The sequence below is a fragment of the Berghia stephanieae genome, chromosome 2, assembly GCF_034508935.2.
Source record: "Berghia stephanieae isolate SIO BIC M18660-M18661 chromosome 2, UCSD_Bste_1.3, whole genome shotgun sequence".
Lineage (NCBI taxonomy): Eukaryota > Metazoa > Mollusca > Gastropoda > Nudibranchia > Aeolidiidae > Berghia > Berghia stephanieae.
This window is the reverse complement of record NC_088361.1, coordinates 26,808,538-26,828,537: the sequence shown is the minus strand read 5'-3', so window position 1 is coordinate 26,828,537 and position 20,000 is coordinate 26,808,538. Positions and strand designations below refer to the sequence as shown.

Below are 20,000 nucleotides of genomic sequence, written 5' to 3'. Positions count from 1 at the left end.
CAGAGGGATTTAAAGTTATCATTGATGAGGTTGGAATATATTGACTCTTCTCATAATTACATTATTGTAAACCATGGCTGAATTAAAAAAATACACTAATAATAATGGACGGATATCCCCGGATGATATAAATAGTGAGTATTTTATATTTATATTCCTCCTATATTGTGCTATTTATTGAGTGATTTATATATCATATTCATTTGATATTACACTGAAAAAGGCTATCCTCCCCTTCCCCCCCCCCCCCCCCCCCCCCCCCATTTTACCAGAAAACGTTCATGTCTCATTAATATGGTGATAAATAAGGCCCCAACGTATCGAAAAAGGGGAGCAAATCCATCTGAGACAACACTTCAATGGCTTTTTGTAAATTATATGTAGTTGCTCACCTAAGTTTTAACTTATCCAAAGAAAGAAACAATTTGACTTCTAACGAGCAATTAAAACAATGGGTTTTCAATATATTTTTGGTTTTAAAATTACCAGACGACCGAAAGTAGCATAGTTAAGTTATCATTATCAGTTGTGCCTTAGAGTCGGGTATTCCAACCCTTACAAATTACAATCCTTAATTATTGTAGACCCAAAATGTATCCAAAAAAAGATACTACATCCTGATGAAACATAATGTTTTCCATCACTTGCAATATCGAAACTGATGGGAAATACAGCAAATTGTTTTTGAAATTAGAAGATTCACACTTATAAAAATGAAACTTATCTTAAATAATATCTAATATTCATTGGACATCGCAACTAATTGAAAGTCCATAATGAATAACGGATAAAAGGTTAAGTAATGAAATAAAAGTGCATAGAAACTACGGAAGTCCTCACTGCCTGCTTATATGAAATTTCCCCCTCAAAATGTCACCAACAACAGAGTTCTGAATAATGTTGCTGTTGTTGTTGTTGTTGTTGTTGTTGTCGTTGATATTAAAATTTGTTTAAAGAGAAAGTATGTCCATTGACGAGAAAAGGCCTAAATAAACTTTTGACCCTTGAATCTCGAATCATGTCATCATCATCAATCGTCCTATTATGCATCTCTACCCCCTTTCATTCATACCTAGTATCTTATCTTTAAGAGCGACGTTTGTCTCAATCCAACCGTTAATTAAAGTCAGTCAATCTACCATGGCGTGTAACAATTTAGTATTATACCGCTTCACTTGTCTTGTGCCGTAACAATTTACAATTTATATATATATATGGTCATTCATGCGGAAAACCTGATATAGTGTGTTGTAACACACGATACGTAACGTCTAATAATTATTCAATAAGATTGCACATGCTTCGTTTATTACCATGACTTGCAGAAATAATTGCTCATGGCTATAATTGCCGGTTGAAATTTCATTATTTGAATATCTAGAGTATCGATTCCTCTGAATTAAATACTTAAAATAAACAACAACAAAAAAAATAACGTGTAACTGCCGTACTCTGGAAAAACTTATAATATTTAAAATTCTGACCGAAAACTCGTCCTTCAAATATCGATCGATTTAAATGACCCTCATCTTGACAAATCTCTCAAACCTGGGACTTCACGAAATCCTACGTCCTACTTGTTTAATACTATTGGTGACTTGGGACCCCTTGTAAAGCACTTTGAGTACACATTTCTTCTTCTTCAGAAAAAAAAAACAAGTTGAGCTTTAATATAGCGCAGTATCTACCAAACGTGCTCATAGCGCTTTACAGAGGGTCCCTGACCAACAGCAACACTTAACCTGAAGGACGAAACATGACGTCTGTTATGCGATATTATATTTTTTTTTTTTCCGACATCGTCAACGCTGTTAACGGCCAGGTATTCATTTTACACCTCTTAGTATGATGAGAGAATGTGAGTAAAGAGCCTTTTCCGAGGACTCAACTATGCGCCGAACGAGGCTCGAACCCAGGATCTTCCGATCCGAAAGCGAGTGTCATATCACAAGACCGCATAGCCTTCTTCTTCTTCTTCTTCTTCTTCTTCTTCTTCTTCTTCTTCTTCTTCTTCTTCTTCTTTAAAGTGGATTCTTAGCCATAGTCTGCCAAATAGCGCAACGGAACTTCTTTCTGGTTTTTAAACTGTGCCTTGCGCCCTGCTTTTGGGGTTGTTCTCTAGATTAAGCCTGCTATGTCTTAACAATGGGATTCTTAAGTCCTATTTGTGGTACTTCATCTCAAAATTAATTCTCATTTAGATAATATGGCTTTAATAAAAGCTCGAGTATTATGGGATACGGCCCTTTGAATCCCAGGAGACCTTGGCATTGGAACAACCTGGCTTACTTATTATTATTTCAACCTTCTACGTTTTATATGACTACTAGTAAGGTATCGATTATTTGTCATTGACAGTCGTTCTCTCTCTCTCTCTCTCTCTCTCTCTCTCTCTCTCTCTCTCTCTCTCTCTCTCTCTCGCTCTGTGTGTGTGTGTGTGTGTGTATTTTGCTTGTTTGTCTATGTTTTTAATGGGTTCTTTTTTTTTTTTTTTTTTTTTTGGGGGGGGGGGGGGGAAGGATTGTTTTTTTTTTTAGAGAGAGGGAGAGGGGGGGTTGACACCTCTGTCCACCCGGCATTGGTTGGATAGCTGGGTATATTTGACCGGTCGAAAAGTACTTTGCGAAATAGACTAGCGTCATGTATCAATTGTGACTGGGTTTGGGTTTTTTTTCACCTCCTACAGAAACTGTAAGAAACTGGTGTTTCGTGGGCATTTTGGCTCTTATGTGATTCGTTTCTCTGGTTGGCTTGACTAGTTTAACCAGATCAGTAGAATGAATGTTGTAATGTTAATACATTTATAATTTCATAACTTCTTGAAGTCAAGATCTCGCGGGTACCCGTCAACAAACACTACCTGGAATTCCGTGTATACATACGGCCATGCATAAATCACACCGGAGACTTGTCCAAACATTTTGACTTGTAAGTGGCAAAAATAGCACCAATCGTCTCAGTCTGGATCTATCGTCACACGTTCTAGTCCCATATAAAGGTTTATATTATTAATCCGTGTACAGTTGACTCAATGCGGAGTTGCCAACTTTGTGTGTACATATAGTCCATGAAAACTTTCTGTGTTTAATAAAATATTTAACAGAAAAACGTTATATACCCAATGTGCTTCAAACGTGGACACATATGGTTACACGGATGCGTTACATTTTATTTGACACTCAATTCATTTCTACAATATTATGGTTGGCATGCCGACCTACAAACAAATTCACCCCATGTTAGAGATTTTACTCCATTTATTTTGTAGCATTTGTGACGTGATGGATTCAAACAGAGCCCTTATTCCAAGTATTTCAAAGTGATGTATGTGCAGCTATGTGGTCCAGTGGTATGACACTCGCTTTCGGACCGGGAGGTCTTGGGTTCGAGCCTCGCTCGGCGCATAATTGAATCCTTGGAAAAGGCTCTTTACTCAAATTCTCTCACCATACTAAGAGGTGTAAAATGAGTACCTGACAGTTAACAGCGTTGTCTCTGTCCGAAAAAAATATAATATCGCCTAACAGGCTTCATGTCCCGTCCTACATGTTAAGTGTTGCTGTAGGCCAGGGACCCCTTGTAAAGCGCTTTGAGCACGTTTAGTGGATATTGCGCTATATAAATGCTCTATTTTTTGAGGAGCGGAATAAACAAAGTATATTTTAGACAGCCTCCTAGAAAAAAAAGTCAAGTGGAATGAGGTCTGGTGACTAAGACGGATGGACAGTCGGTCTACGTCTTTCAATCCATCTGTCTGGAAACGTGTCGTTTGGAATTTTGTGAATGGCCTGTCCCAAAGTGGGAAGCATCATCCAGCTGATAAAGTGTTCATGGCTAATATGCATAATATTAATATAGCTATACCCAATCCAGCATAAACTCCTAACCTATCTAAAGAGTCATTTCCAATAATCGTTTTATGGGCCTAGAACTCTGTTATGCATCAGCCTATTCTAAACAATCACTTAGGACTATGTATTTTTCTTTTAGTTATATTTTGGTGAGGTTCTGACATTAAGTCTATTTACTTTCCCGGATTTGTGGTATGACCCGTAACATTATCTTTGCCGGTATTGGGTATTACCAGCGACATCTATAGGGGGGGACGAGTCGCCCACGGAATTTTCCGTTCTACGGGGCCGGTCTACGAGGCCGGACAACTATCGGGACAAGTGTATTACAGTCCTAGGGTATTACTCATTTGAACAGTAAATGACACGAATAATACCATTTCAGACCGATAGGTTACAGATGTCAAACATCAAAGATTGTCTTTCAACCTTTAAACTCTTCTAAATTGTTCTTCTTTCTTTCTTTCTTTTTCATCACAAGCTAATTGCAATTTTAATTTCTATTGTATTAAGTTTGGTATCTCTGCCAATAATACAGAATTATCGCAGACCACTCGTAGTGTAATTTGATTACTAAGCCTGTCAAAGGTCACGTTGGCTGCATTACTTGTTTTCCGCCTGATTATTTATTCCACCAACGTCTCTCAGATCCTGTTTTCCTCGATTGCAAAGACCTCGCAATGAGTTGAAGAGAGAGAGAGAGAGAGAGAGATGGTGTGTGTATGTGTTTGTATCTCTCTCTCTCTCTCTCTCTCTCTCTCTCTCTCTCTCTCTCTATCTCTCTCTATCTCTCTCTCTCTCTCTCTCTGTGTGTGTGTGTGTGTGTGTGTGTATGTTTGTTGGAGAGTTTATCGAGTTAAAGATTGCGCGATTTTGTGGCCTTACGACATAGCACTCGCATTCGGACCTGTAGGTCTTTGGTTTGAGTCCAGCTGTGGACGACGCTGAGTTTGAGCCCTTGGTGAAAGCTCTTTACCTACATTCTCATTGTATTCAGGTGTAAAATGAGTACCTGGCCAGTGACAGAGCTGTTTCTATCAAGAAAAAAAATGTAACAGGTGTCATGTCTCGTCCTGCTCTCCCAGTGTTGCGAGTGGATTGGGACCATCGCATTGTCTACTGATAGTACTATATAAGAAGTCACTGGACCATCGACATCTTGTACTTAGAGTCAACAGTTAACGTATTATATTGGAGATTGTTTGCGCGAACGGGTCCGATTAGATAGACGACGATTGGGATTGTTTGGAAGCTTTAACCCTTTGCCCACTAGTCATTATGATATCCGAAATGCTACCGCAGTCTACATCTACGCCAGAATAAAAAGAGAGGATGGAGCCTACCATGATATAACATTTTATGGAGCCTAATTTCATCATAACAGTTCTGTCCACTGACAGGTTGGTGGGTATCGCTTTCCAGAACTTATGTCCCTGAGTTTTTGACCAATCAACGATTGCTCTTTTAATAGCTCGCTTGTCAACACGAGTCAGCTCAGCCCTTGATTTATGTAACTTCAAAGACCACGGTTGACCAAAGCGATGAATGGAAGCCTAAGACTTCATATGCTCTATGTCAGTGATGGAAGCCCTACTGTGGCGTGGGTAACGAGGTCTTGTATGTATAGTTACGTCACTATCTCAACGCTCGTGAATTCTTAGTAAGGCTGGACTCACAATCAAAACACGAAATCTGATGTGTTTTAAACGCTCCCTAGTTAAGTAGAAGGGTCAGTGGTTCGATCCCCACTCGACAGGACATGACCTTTTAAAAATTACTTTCTCGTAGATCTCTGTCAATGATATTTCACTATATTTACCTATTGTACATTTACTTTTTTTTTCTTACCTATCGTACAGACGCAGGTACAAAAAAGGTATACTTAGATTTTTAACTTAGAATGGTAAGTAAACAACAACTCAAGCGTGAAACGATTTATTCAGCATAATACGTATGTTACAACACTGACGTATTCCGACAAAACGCTAATTTTCATTTTGGCCAGAAAACGTATTAGTCTATCCAATTAAATTGTTTGTTTGTTTTTTTAATGTACTTTTACTTTGGATCTCTTGGCGGATATGTGGTCTTGTGGTATGTCACTCGCTTTCGGAATGGAGGGTCCAGGGTTCGGCGCATAGTTGAGTCCTTGGAAAAGGCTCTTTACTCACATTCTCTCACTGTACTCAGGTGTAAAATGAGTATCTGGCTGTTAACAGCGTTGTCTCTGTCGGGAAAAAAATGTAATATCGCCTAACTGGACGTCATATCTCGTCCTACATGTTAAGTGTTGCTGTTGATCAGGGACCCCTTGCAAAGCGCTTTGAGCACGTTTAGTGGATATTGCGCTATATAAAAGCTCAACTTTGTTTTTATAAAGTTCAGCTTTTTATCAATTAACACGACTCTCTTCTTGCCATAATTCTATTCTTAAACAAGTTAGATTTGAGACATTTTGAAGGCCATTTAAATCTATCGATATTTGAGATAAGGGTCGGTTTGGGTTTTTTTTCTTTTCGCGAGCTTGATTAGAATTTTTTGAATGAGAAGAAAGAAACGCGTTATCTATATCAAGGCATGACAAAATAAATTTGTGAATCCCTTTAAGATTAATAAGCCATTGTATGTGTGAATAAGACTGCAAAAATAGATTTTAAAAAGTTGCGTGGCGCCATTCATATAATATAATATTTGAATTATCGTTTTAAAAAAAGATATTATGCAAGAGAGGATTTCATCAGCGCTGGAATGACGCAAACCAATCATCAATGTCAAAGGTACTATTTTAGACGATTCATTCAACAGAAATTACGAGCATGACCATAAAAGGAAATATGCAGTGTATAACATTGCAATAACCTTTGCACCTCATGACAAATTAAATATGTGCTGTAATGAATTGAAATGAATTTATTTTTCATGTTCATTCATGCATACAAAAACCATGTGAAAACTCTACTAAAGTATATAGATTAGATAGATACTTTGCATAAATAAGGATACGAAAAGTTTTTGGATTTTTATTTCCGAAGTGAGTCATTCACATTTAGAATAATTTCATTGAAAAAAAAATTTAAAAAAATGATGCTATGCGTTTAGGAAAATGCTCACAACATCTGCCAGCCATATATATAACGTACAAACACACGAAATTATGTGTAACTTTGAACGTTTATAAGTCTAATTGATTTAAGAAAGTGAAAACTAATACATAACCAAAATGGATGTCTAAAAGCAATAACAAAGAGCTGAATGGCGAGTGGCGTCAATTTCGTTTCTTCTATATTATTATAAGGATGTCATCAGCAGCGGTGAAATGATTCAATCTGATCACCATCAATGTCAAAGGGATACTTTTACATCATTCACTCAATAACAAGATTTGCATGACTAAGCAGGCGTACACGGAGCAATAATATTGAACGTTGCGTGAATATACGAGCGCAACCATTTATGGTAATGGTAAAGAAGCAGTATGGAGTTGCTACAACGTTTGCACCACAATAAATACTTTAGATGGATGGTGCGGCTTTGTAGTCTTGTGGTATGACACTCGGTGTGGGATCTACAGATCCCTGAATCGAGTACCAATATCGGCGTTCTCGAAAAAAGTTCTTAACTTTGATTCTCTCACCTAAAATTAGGTGTAAATCGATTACTTACCCGCTGTGGCCGGTAACAGCGTTATCTCTGTCGGACACGAAAATATGATTGCACAATGTAAGTTTCATGCCGCGTCCTACATTTTCAGTGCTGTCGTTAGCTTAGGACTTCTTGTACAGCGTTTTGAGCACATTTGAAGATAGTTTAATATGGTTCGCGTTTGTTTGTTTGGTTGAACACCTTGCACTCTCTGGGTTTATTCAGTATTCTTCTCTTCTTAACTACAAAATTATTAGATGAAACACAGGAAAGCAATTGTAAATTTAAATATAAACAATTTTTTAAAACATATTTCCACAGGAAACCATGCTCAATGCGTTTCACAAAGTTTTATTGATCCAGCCAGCAGGCCCTATGGAACCATGTGTCCATTTCTTACAGTACCACATTTAGTTAGTCGTCATTTTTGTACTTACACTCTTTCAATATCCTGTATCCAGGTACACATTCACATCTGAGTTATTATAATTATTAGAGTATTTACCCTCCCCTCTCCCCCCCCCCCCCCCCCCCACGTTTCTTTAGTTTGATTTGCTTTTGCTAGTTTGCTTTTTTCCCCACGCTCGTCCTCTTATTTCAAATCCCTTTCTCCATCACAATAATGTTAGTGATGGATATCAAACCCGTTCAATACTATTTGACTGCTATGTGTTGTGTGTACAAGTGATGAGATAATCAACATTGACTAACATCTCTTGTTGGTCATTGCTGTATAATACACACTTAGGTCTTGATTTAGCCTTAGGCTGATAATAATGTGTCAACATGGCGTTGTTTGGAAAGAGCATGGATACACACGTAATTTCTGTAGCAAGCAAAGTGGAGTGCAGATCGAAACAGGAAATATGGGATTATCACACAAAAGGGCAGTGGGGCACAGCCTAGGACTTCATATCTCTATAGATGTCGCAGGGCACAGCAGTTTGTTCTTCGTACTCAAAAGGTACTGAGTTCGAAATCCTTTCGCGCCGTGTGACCTTGAGCAAGTCTCCCCGGCTCACTTTTGGGCGCTGCTCTGCGACTGACACATGCGTGAATCCAGTCTTCCATTGGATTAAATCTTATAGAAAAATCTACCCCTGCAGATGAATAAAGGGATTTTTTATCAAGAGAGTAAACACATCATTGTTGGGTGACAAATTCATTCACGCCTCTGCTTTCGCCTTATCAAAAGAGACCCTGCTGGTCAGCTATCCTTAGATTACAGTTTGGAGATGATGAAAAAAAAAAAAAAAGAAATAGAGAGATTGATGCGCTCGAGCCCAAATCATTCTATTTTTTCTTACCACATTCTATTTTTTCTTACCTCATTCTTCACCTATCACGCTGTATTAGCAGGTCATCTGTTTCATCAGAGTAAAATGACAAATAGACGACCTGCTGATATAGATCCGTATGTGAAGAATAAGGTGGGGGGAAAATATAATGTAATATTCTGTATATATCATGCATTTGTGGCTAGGCGAAATCATGGACCAATCGGGTCTCGAGTTGAAGTTTAATTCCCCATCGCCACGAAAGTTTTTTGTATTCTCAATTGTCTTCAGGACTTCTTTTCTGCTTTCATTTATTGAATGAAGTTAAATAGGTCATACATTGTTACCCAAAAACTATTTATAAGTTTAATCCCGAGCACTCTTTACTACCGTCTTGCCAAAAGGTTATCTCTCCATTAACACGACGAACGGAATAGTCATACATATTTGTATAGCAACATGGACTAATCTAATAAAAGATTAGTTATTTATGATCAGTGATTACATTTTTTTTTTAAAAGGGGGCATCGTGGCTCACCAGTAAGGTCTTTGCTTCGTACCCAAAAGGTACCGAGTTCAACTACCCGCCTCGTTGTGTGGCCTTGAGCAAGTCACGTCGCCCTAGCTCACTTTGCGGCGCTGCACTGTGGCTGACGCCTGGGTTATTCCAGTCTTCCTTTGAGATAGACCTGAAAGACAAATTTCACATTGGGGAGGAATAAAGGGAATTTAAATGTCAGATTTTGTTATTGGAAAATGTTTACACGTCACAAGATAAAATAAAAAGAAAAATCAATTATCTTTATTTAGCTCCTATAACATGAGACCAGGTTTAATAACCAGTTTTTATAGACCTGTCTCGTGTTACCATTTTATTGTGCCCATAGCCCCAGGCAATGTGCTATGAGAAGGATGAGTGACATGCTCTATTTGATTTTGACATTCTTAGTGCTTTTAGTGTGTCAATATTTTTCGTAACAAAGCGTAAAACGAATTGAGAACAATTTTGTGTCGCTTGGTGGCTTAGCGATACCGTGTCTCTCGTCTTGTCACAAAATTCAAACGATGGTGAACGTGGTCAGTGGCCGGATGGATGTTAGTGATCGTTGAAATGTTTGGTTCCTAAGCTATGTCCTTGGGTAAGGCACTTAACACACATTACCCAACTCGACTCAGGCGTAAATGAGTACCTGGATATAGACAGTGATAGATATTGTAAGAGTGTTACTACAAAAAGGACAGTATGAAATAGAAATATGGTGGCCTGCTAGGGAAATAGATTATATATTTTGAATCTCATCGAGCATGTTAAGTCCGTGGAAATGCCTTATATAAATTCCCATACTATATTTTATTTTAAAACGCGTATCTAATTTTTACCTTTTACAGACAGTGAAGATCACTGATTTGTTTTCGCATCGTAACCCACAGATGCTGGGTTCGAGTTCCATCTTCAGCATTGTGGGGTCTTTAGAAAGTTATCTCGCCTGGACTCGTGAGGGGGGAGGGGGGGGGGGAGGGGGGGGGGGCTGTGCCTACGGTAGCCAAGAGTAACGCTTATCACTTGAGATACTTTCCCGGAAAAAAAGAACATTATTCTACCCCTCCCAATAAATAGTAATATGTAATGATATCAAGTTTACAATAATCATTTGTGGACTCAGATTATCAAACGTTCATTTAATTAGTTTGAAAATGTTTTTGGTTTTTTTCAGTCAACGAATCGATTGAGGGATAGAATTGAAGATGTATTACACTTTTGCGTTTTTGAGTTCGAACTTTGTTTCCAACGTGTACTCGCAGGCTCTTTCCAAACAAAAAATGTGATCCACCGCGTCAATCTGGTATTATGTTAGTGAAAATCACTTACTGTCAGTGAAGGCATTTATTTTAATTTTCAAGCTGTGGGATTTTGTGACAAGTTGGATATCATTTTAATCACTGAATATTTTAAGTTAAATCTTTTCTGGCAAAAAAAAAAAAAAAAACTATTTTGTCAAAAGTTTGGGAAAATAATGCCACTGGTCCTGGGATTATTTGGCTTTTCATGTCTTCTCTAGCGGGTTAGTCAAGCAGAGATTAGATCAACATCGGCGGTTTTTGTGTAGCTCAAAATAGGGCAGATGGCATACCACAAGTAAATACCTTTTTTACCCCTGGAAGATCCTGGATGGCTTTTTATAAATGTGTTTCACTCAAAGCATAAAAAATACAGAAAGAGAGACATGCCCTTACAGAGAGAATGTCAACATAGCATTGTGCATGCGTCTCTCTTATCAATTGAGGACATCTATTGTTTGGTTCATGAGATATCACTTAAAAGATGTTATTCTATACATACTTTTATAAAATAAAAATATAACGAATACACTTATTTTGATAAAAAGTTCACAGTGATGTGTTGAAAAGTATGAAAAATAATAAGGAATGCACCCGAGATTAAGATTACCCGCCGTGAAATCCCTGACTTCACAGTTCGGTAACTCAGAATAATTTAACTGGTGCATCACTGTGTACTTCTCATCAACATGAGTTTATTGGTTATATTTTTATTTTATAAAAGTATGCATATAATAACCTTTTTAAAGGGATATCTCATTCACGAAATAATAGATGTCCTCAGTTGATAAGAGAGACGCATGCGCAATGCTATGTTGACGTTCTCTAAGTAAGGTAATGTGAAAGAGAGAGAGAGAGAGAGAGAGAGAGAGAGAGAGAGAGAGAGAGAGAGAGAGAGAGGGGGGTGGATTAGAGAGAAAGAGGCGGGGGGGGGGGGGGGGTTGCTTGATGCTTGACTATGTTTTCTGCTGAGCACTATGGATGATTTATATTCAATTTTGTTTATTTATTTATTCTTATTTTGTTAATTTTCTTCTCAAATAACTGGTTCAAAAAGTTAATAGCATTGTCTGAATATATTGAATGATCCAGCAAAATGATAAAATACCCCAATGATAAATACATAATATCGTTTTCAAAGTTCAGCCACTCCTCATGAGCTACTGAACATAAAATTAATGATATTATGATAGCTTTAACAGTCTGTCTTAAATAATCATGTTGTACGAGTATGTGTATATTGCATTGTGTCTCTGTTTTCCACCAAGCGTCATTTATATTCTTATCTTCTCTTTTGCCAACTTCTGCCTTCTTCCTACTTGGTCAAAATATGAAAAGTTGTGTACAATGCCAGACAAAAACGGAATGCAAACTATACGAAAATAGTATTTCAAATAAATGCAGTTTGTCTCGAGGCCGGCGAATTATTTTTATTTAAATTTGACTTTTCTCTTTACTTTGCTCTTTAAGGTTGGAGTCATGTGTTTTAAATGTTTTCACGGAAGCGCCCCTGCTTATCTCGATGATCTTGTCGAACCATACGTTCCGATCCGTGCATTGAGATCAGGTGATCATCGTCTACTTAAAGTGCCAAAAAAGGGTAAAAAACTCTCTGACATATCCTTTAGTCACTTTGCACCGACTGTCTGGAACAATCTCTTCGTGACGTCCCTACTGAACTCGCTTTCAGGAAACACTTAAAAACTTATTTATTTCGAGAATTCTTAATTTATTAGTTATTTTATTTGAGCAGACGATGATCACAGGATATGTATATTACTTTATTTTTTAAATATGTTAAATAGTTGGATGATGGAAGGTTTGTGTGTGTGTGTGTGTATGTAAGTGTGTGTGTGTGTGTGTGTGTGTGTGTGTGTGAGAGAGAGAGAGAGAGAGAGAGAGAGAAATTTGAATGGATTGAAGTTATTGTTATGCGCCTCGAGCTTTATTGTATAGAGGAGTGGGCGCAATATAAATAAATTTCATTATTATTATTATTATTATTATTATTATTATTATTATTATTATTATTATTATTATTATTATTATTATTATTATTATTATTATTATTTGCTTTGCCTGACACTTTTCATGATAGCTTTTCAGATTTTTATCTTACATCATTGCCTGATCCCTATCCCCCCCCCCCCCCCCCCCCCACACACACACACACACTTGGTCGCTTTTCTTATCTTTCCTTTCGTCCACCTACCATTGTCGCCTTCCTCTTCATTTTTTAAATCTTTATGATTGTCGTCAAACTCCGCCACCTCCCCCTTACTTTACCTCTTCTTTTTCTTCCTTGACTTTATTCTCATCCTCTTCTCATTTTAATCTTTTTCCACTTCCTGTTTCACAACTTTCTATTCATGACCCGTTCCTCCTCTTCTCCTTTTTCTATTTTTAATTTCTCTCCACGTCTCCCCCTCTTCCTCCTTCTCCTCCAATTCTTCTTCTCCCCACCTCCACCTCCTTCTCCCCTGCGTCTTCCCTTATTGGTTCCTTTTCTCTCCCTCTCTCTACCCCTCCCCCCCTCTCTCTCTCTCTCTCTCTCTCTCTCTCTCTCTCTATATATATATATATATATATATATATATATATATATATATATATATATATATATATATATTATATCTCCATACCCTACCACCTCCTATCTCTTTAACAAAACAAAACCAAAATTCCATTCATACATTCTTTTCTGTCGTGATCTGCCATCTGATACGACGTCAACCATTTACCTACACAACTATTTTATCTTAAGTTCGTTTCAACTCATGCATGTCGATTTCATAAGCATTAATCTTTTACTGGCAAAGCTGATTCGCCCTCAATTTCCCATTCCCTCCTCTAAGTTGTTTCTGACTAGAACGACACTGTTGCATTCTAGAAAAGCACGTGTTTAAAACCCTGGTCAGAAAGCTGGTCCTTCAAATAAATATCAAATTATTAAAATGGCAACATCTCTCAAACATGTGACTTTGAAAAGTCCCAGGTTTGATGTTTTTTTACCAAGATGAGGGTCATTTTAATCGATCGATATTTGGATGAGTTTCCTGGCCTAAGTTTTAAACACGTGTTTTTCTGGAGTACAACAGAACAGTGCCCTGCACTGACTTACATAATTTTTTTTTTTCATTTTGGCCAAAAATCTTACACTTCAAATATTGATAAAATACGACTTCTAGTAAATCTCAGATGTTAAATACTGTTTGACAAGTTATATTTAATTTTAATCTTCTACCTCGATATGTGGACAAAAAAAATGCCATAAAAGGTATTCTGTCGGGATGGCCGTGGTCTTAAAATTTACTTTTAAGCTTATATGATACTTTTAAAGTCGAAATATTAAAACCTTCATTTCGGAGAATATGTTCTGTTTCTTAAATTTCAATTTTTAAAAAAATACTTTAAAATTAATTATTTTCTTTGTCTGAATTCCGACATAAGACCAGATTGATCCCGAGTGCATGCAAGATTTTTTTTCTGACCTGTCCATCCAGCAGTGATTGGGTAGCTACTAGCTAGGTCTGTTCGAGTTGGCGGAAAATTCTTTGCGACAGACTAGCGTCCGATCAAAAGGGTACTAAGCAATTACTATTGTCCGTTTCACGCTATAGAAACCGAGATAAACTCCGGCTCCATGGGTCTAATGGCTCTGAAGGGCTGCCAGATTGATACGTTGGGGGAATGGCCCAAGTTAAATACGACACTATGGCTCTGGTTGGATCTCATATATAGACCTATGTAAAATAAACTTTATACGACCAGAATGTAATTTTTTTTAAATGTGTTTCATCGCCGTAATGCATGACCCTTTCCATATTCAAATTCAGAGTCGTATACGACCTTGTAACCGCCGCTCCCTTGGTGAACACGTTAATATTATATTCAAAAGTTAGAAGGAAACGGAACTTCGCCTTTAAAGCGTTCCTGACACTCATAATTTATTTCCTAATAAAGGCATAGATAATTTGTCATTGGGTTTTTTTTCTTCTCCCTTCTCCCCTCTACTACGTTTATTATCTTTTTTTTTTTAATCTCGCCATATATATATATATATATATATATATATATATATATATATATATATATATATATATATATATATATATTATATATATATATATATATATATAGCCTCGGGTCGGAGATCGATAGAGTATAGGGGAGGTAAATTTGATTGCCTTATATGGTAATCGTAAAGAAGGTGTTGGTGATATTCTTGAAGTTAAGCGTGTCGATTTGATTCAGCGAGGAGAGAGAGAGAGAGAGAGAGAGAGGGGGGGGGGGGGGGGGGGGGCTCCGGAGGATTGGATACATACATTGTGCAACTGATCTTCTGATTTCAGAGTGATGGCATCTTATTTTTTAGCCTAGATAATAAATGCTGATCGTCAATAAAGATCTTCCATCTTCGTTCTTTTACGCCCTGTAGTCATAAGGATCTGCTTATTCTTATACATCCTGTTACTAAAGTAGTTATGCCACCTTTTGTTTCAATATGTAACCTATTCATAGTTAACTCATTGTCCGGAGTACTGGTTACACACTTCCAAGTAATTTTGAACCGGAAGAGGAGAAGGCTTTCCATTTATTTCCTAATAAAGGCGTGAGGTGATCGTTCCTTTCCTTATTTCCTCTTCTACTATTACTATAATTTTCTTTTATTTCTTGATAAATCTTCTCACCATCCATATTATAGCCTTGGTTTAGAGATCGTTAGCGTGAGTATCTGGTAGCTAAATGTGCTTGCCTTATAAGGTAATTTTAAAAGAACAGAGGGTTTGTTGGTTTTCGTGAACATAAGCATGACGATTCAGCGGCTACTGGGTAGGGTTTCTGACCTCTCATAGTGGGTAGGGAGGTACTTGCTGTGTCTTCTATATACCTGTATCTTTTTCCAATTGTTTTCTGTCTTTGTCTTGGAATGAGATTGCATAGTTTTGTCCTGGCCCTGGACAGGGTCTTGGCTGGGAGGCAGTCGAATGTATAATTGTAGCTTTGGGAGATATTTTTTTTTCCTGGTAAATCATCTTTCTGTTCTGTAATGTTATCTTTTATTAACATATGATTTGTAACCATTTCTTGGGGGCTTTTATTGTAATTCTAGAACTTTTTACTATCCTATTATCTCCCTTCCCCTGATATGACTTTAATGTGTTGCAAGCGCCGTAAAACCCTTAAAGCAAGCAAAAAAAAACAAACATTCAGCTGCTAATTTTGGATGAAAAAAAAGTATGAATATTTGAGACCCATCGTCCCAAAACGGTATTATGTCGAGATGAAATTAGGTGATGGAAATAAAATTTATCTATAGCCACAAATACAAAACGTGGTTAATTGTGCGGCTTTATTGTCTAGTGGTATGACAGTAGCTTTCGAGTCGGAAGGTCCTGGATTCGAGCCTCGCTCGGCGCATAGTTGAGTCCTTGGAAAAGACTCGTTACTCACATTCTCTTACCGCACTCAGGTGTAAAATGAGTTAACAACGTCGTCTATGTCTGAAAAATTGTAACTTCGCTAAACAGGCGTCATGTCTTGTTCTATAAGTGTTGCTTTGGTCAGGGACCCTTTATATAACGTTTTGAGCACGTCTAGTGGATATTGCGCCATATAAATGCTCTAGTCTTACTTTCTATCTGTTAAATAATCGAGAAAAAAACCCACTAATTTTTTAATTGCAAAAAAAAAAAGGGGGGGGAGAGGAGGGGGGGGGGGCGATTCTATATCCTTATTCTAGTGTCCAATTCGTTTCGACATAATAATTATTCAAGGAAAGGGCCAATGTGTTGTTTGTGTTTATTTATGTGGATGTGTGTGGATGTATGTGCTTGTGTGATGTGTCTATATATGTGTGTGCATATGTTTATGGATTACTAGTTATGAGTCATGTTTCGAAGACTAGGTTTTGGTAGGCTAGGCCCCACTTTTTTTTTCTTTTTTTTTGGACAACTTAGGAGTTAACTATTTTGATCTATCACTTGATATGTAAAGTAAAACTTTCCTGTCAAAAGGAAAATTTCAGTTGTTTAGTTAATGTTCGTTATGACTGGTTTGGTTGTTTTTTTCTTCTATGAAACTCTCTCTCTCTCTCTCTCTCTCTCTCTCTCTCTCTCTCTCTCTTTCTCTATCTCTCTCTATCTCTCTCTCTCTATCTATCTATCTCTATATCTCTCTCTCTCTCTCACACACACACACACACACACACACACACTTTTCAATTTGGCATGCTCTTCTTACATCTGATCTGTCGTATCGTCTTATTAATAAAAAATTTTAAAAAGAAAGAAAGAAAATAAAAACAGAAAAAAAAGAAAACAAATATTTTAAAACGATTTCAACTCTTCTACAAGTTTGGCTTCAGTAGACCCCACACCAGTGAATGAAAGTAAACCATCATCTCGTTCGTAGTTAAGTAACGGTACGAACTCTGTCACAGGGCAGACATTTGACAAACATTCAATAATGAATATTATGATAGGGCCACTCGCTAAATCTGTATACATACATCGCCTTAACCATCGACAAGTTAATCAAATAACTAGTACAGTATTATACGGGCCCATTTAATGACAAAACATCTTTTTTTTAACACTGATTTGAAAGCTTTTACTTCAAACATTGTTAAATATATTGATATGAGTGCCAATACATTCTCAAATAATCTTACCAGTTAACTTCCGTACTCTGGAAAGACATGCATCAAAAAAACTTGACCAGAAAAGTCGTCCTTCCAATATCGATCGATTTATATGACCCTAATCATTTAAATAGATCGATATTTGAAGGACGAGTTTTCTGACCAAATCTTGAAATACATGGCTTTCCAGAGTACGCCAGTTAACTGGTTAAATCCCAGACTTAATTCGAACTTCTTTCGGAAGTCGTTTTAAAACGATAAGTGTCGTCATTTTCAATATATAAAACTGAGAAAGGTGTTTTGTCATTGTAGGATCATGTCTGTGTGTGATCCTTCTTGTATCACTTTTGCAAGAAACGGGCTATCTAAACTAGACTTTATTTCCCCGAGGAATTGATAGCATTTTACTTTGAAGTGGCGAGACTTTTCTAATTTTGTTTTGTTTTTGGTTTTGATTTTTGTTGTTATCCTTTTCTTTTCTTTTTTTTTTTTTTTTTTTTCATTTATCCCTTATATACTCCGCATTCATTATTCACTGCAGAATCAACCTGTTTTATATTTTATTTGTCTTACTGTTCTAAGGCACAATGATCACTTATTGTGCGTAAAGCGCTTGACAAGGAGTCCCAGGCTAACAGAAGAGGAAGAAGCATGGCGCTGTTAGTTTTCTATTATTTTTTTTTCCTCAACAGTTTCCAACACTGTTAGTCACCAGGTGCTCATTCAACACCTGACAGACTGCTTTGTAGTCTAGTGGTATGACAATCGCCTACGGGCTGGTGGGTTTCTTGTCCGAGTCCCGCTGTGGGCTACTCAAAGTTAAGTTCTGGCAAACGGCTTTTTACTCACATCTCCTCACCGTACTCAGGTGTAAAATAAGTATCTGCTCGGCAATAACGTTGTCTCTATTGTAAAAAATAATTGAGCATAATTGGGTCAAGGTGGTACAGCGGTACCAAGTTTGTTTCTCCGTACCCCAAAGGTAACAATTTCGACTCCCTATCGCGCTGAGTGGCCTCACCGTACTCAGGTGTAAAATAAGTATCTGGTCACCTTGCTCTTGCCCCCTCTGCGGCGTTGCACGGCGACTGACGCCTGGGTCATTCTTGTCTTCTTTTGAAATAGATTTTAAATACATATTTTCTCTTGTAGATGAAGAAATGAAGCTTGTTATTTTATAAGTGAATGATATATAAAGCTCAAGTTTTCTTTATTTTATATTTTCTTATAACCAAGAGATAATTTAACAACGCAGGCTTCAAAGTGACACCGCGATCAAACATTAAAATTTTATGTCAAGATATCTAGTCTGAAATTTAATCCGCATGTTAATTGTTAATCTATTCTAAATCTGGAGACTATAAAGAGAATCTCGTTAGCGATTGATTGGTCTGTCGAGTCAGGTGATTTATACTCGGAATGAAATCAATGACGGCACCTCGCATCGATTTCTAATCAGCACGGAATGAGCCGCTCTCCCCTGGTTGGACATGGAGGTCTCTTTTGCTGATTATTCTGTCTCCCTAAATCTGTTCTTGCCTTTCCACCTTGCTTTCTGTATTTTCCATGGAATTCTATTACTTGTTATTGCCTTAATTTTGTCTGGGTTCCTTGACCAGTCGACTGAACAGTTCCCCCTCCCCCCTATTTTTTCCGAGATAATATATATTTTTATTGTAGATCATCTGAAAATGCTTACACTTGACACTAGAAAAATGTAGGATCATTTTAATGAATCGATATTGTTTGAAGAAAAAAGAAATTTCTGCCTAATTTTTAAAAAAGGAGGTTTGACATTGTACTGCTAAGATGTTGAGTGGTCGATCGCATTTTTTATTCTTTTGGTATTAGTATTTTTTGTTTTTGTTTTTGTATTCTTCTTTTTTTTTTTAATGGGGTGTTGTTTCACAGACCAATCAAAATGCAGTAAATTTTAACATCTTTAAATTCATCACCAATATCGTTTGTTGTTTGGTTGTTGTTTTTTTTTTTGTTTGTTTGCTTGTTTTGTTTTGATTTGGTTTTTTTTTAGACCAAAGAGACGTTGTAAATTTGACCACAGCAATGCACTATGTTTTTGAAAAGTATATTGGTCACAGTTTCAAGGTCAAATCAAAGCAGGGATGAAGTGTCATGGATATCGATGACGAGTTGTGCTTGTTAATATTTAGAAGGGATTGAGGCGCAATATCGATTAGGCTTAATCCATTTGATTTTGTAGCTCTGTGCGCGCGCGATTACCTGTAATCAGAAGGTCTGAGGCTCAATCCTCAGTTGAGGTCGACTGATTTTTTGGGATTTTTTTTTCTTCTATTTTTCTTTCTTGCTTTGCCCGGCACCTTTCATACACACTTGCTCAGATCTTTATTTTTTGGCAAGTCAGGCGTTAACTTAATCGATTGATATTTGATGTTAAAGTCTTCTTGTCAACATTTTTAAAAAAAAATATTTTTCTTTATTTTGTCAGTTTAAAGTGTAGTCTACTTGTTGGGCTTTGTTAATGAAATGAGTTTGGAAAATGGATAAATGAATGACTGAGTGAATCAGATAATGAAAATTGATCAGCCATTAAGGTTCGTCAAATTATTCCAGTTGCTTTTATCACCTCCTTTTCAGCGTTGACGTTAACATGTTTTTATCGACCAAGCATAGTTGAATGCTTTGTTTATCACGTTGAAATATTTTCATCGATCTTCGGGCCTTTTTTAAAGTTTAACGAGAATGTAATTGTATTTGACATCGTCAAGC

General features: G+C 37.1%; 1 protein-coding gene across 1 annotated transcript in view; it reads left to right on the top strand.

Annotated features, from left to right (window-relative positions):
* LOC144963911 (uncharacterized) overlaps nucleotides 1–20,000 on the top strand; it is a 68,542-nt gene that overhangs the window by 454 nt on the left and 48,088 nt on the right. Inside the window, exon 2 of the mRNA XM_078897856.1 lies at nucleotides 1–134. This exon is cut by the window's left edge and continues 55 nt beyond it. Within this exon, the coding sequence (XP_078753982.1) occupies nucleotides 74–134 (61 nt within the window). The 5' untranslated portion in view covers nucleotides 1–73. The remainder of the gene's footprint in view (nucleotides 135–20,000) is intronic.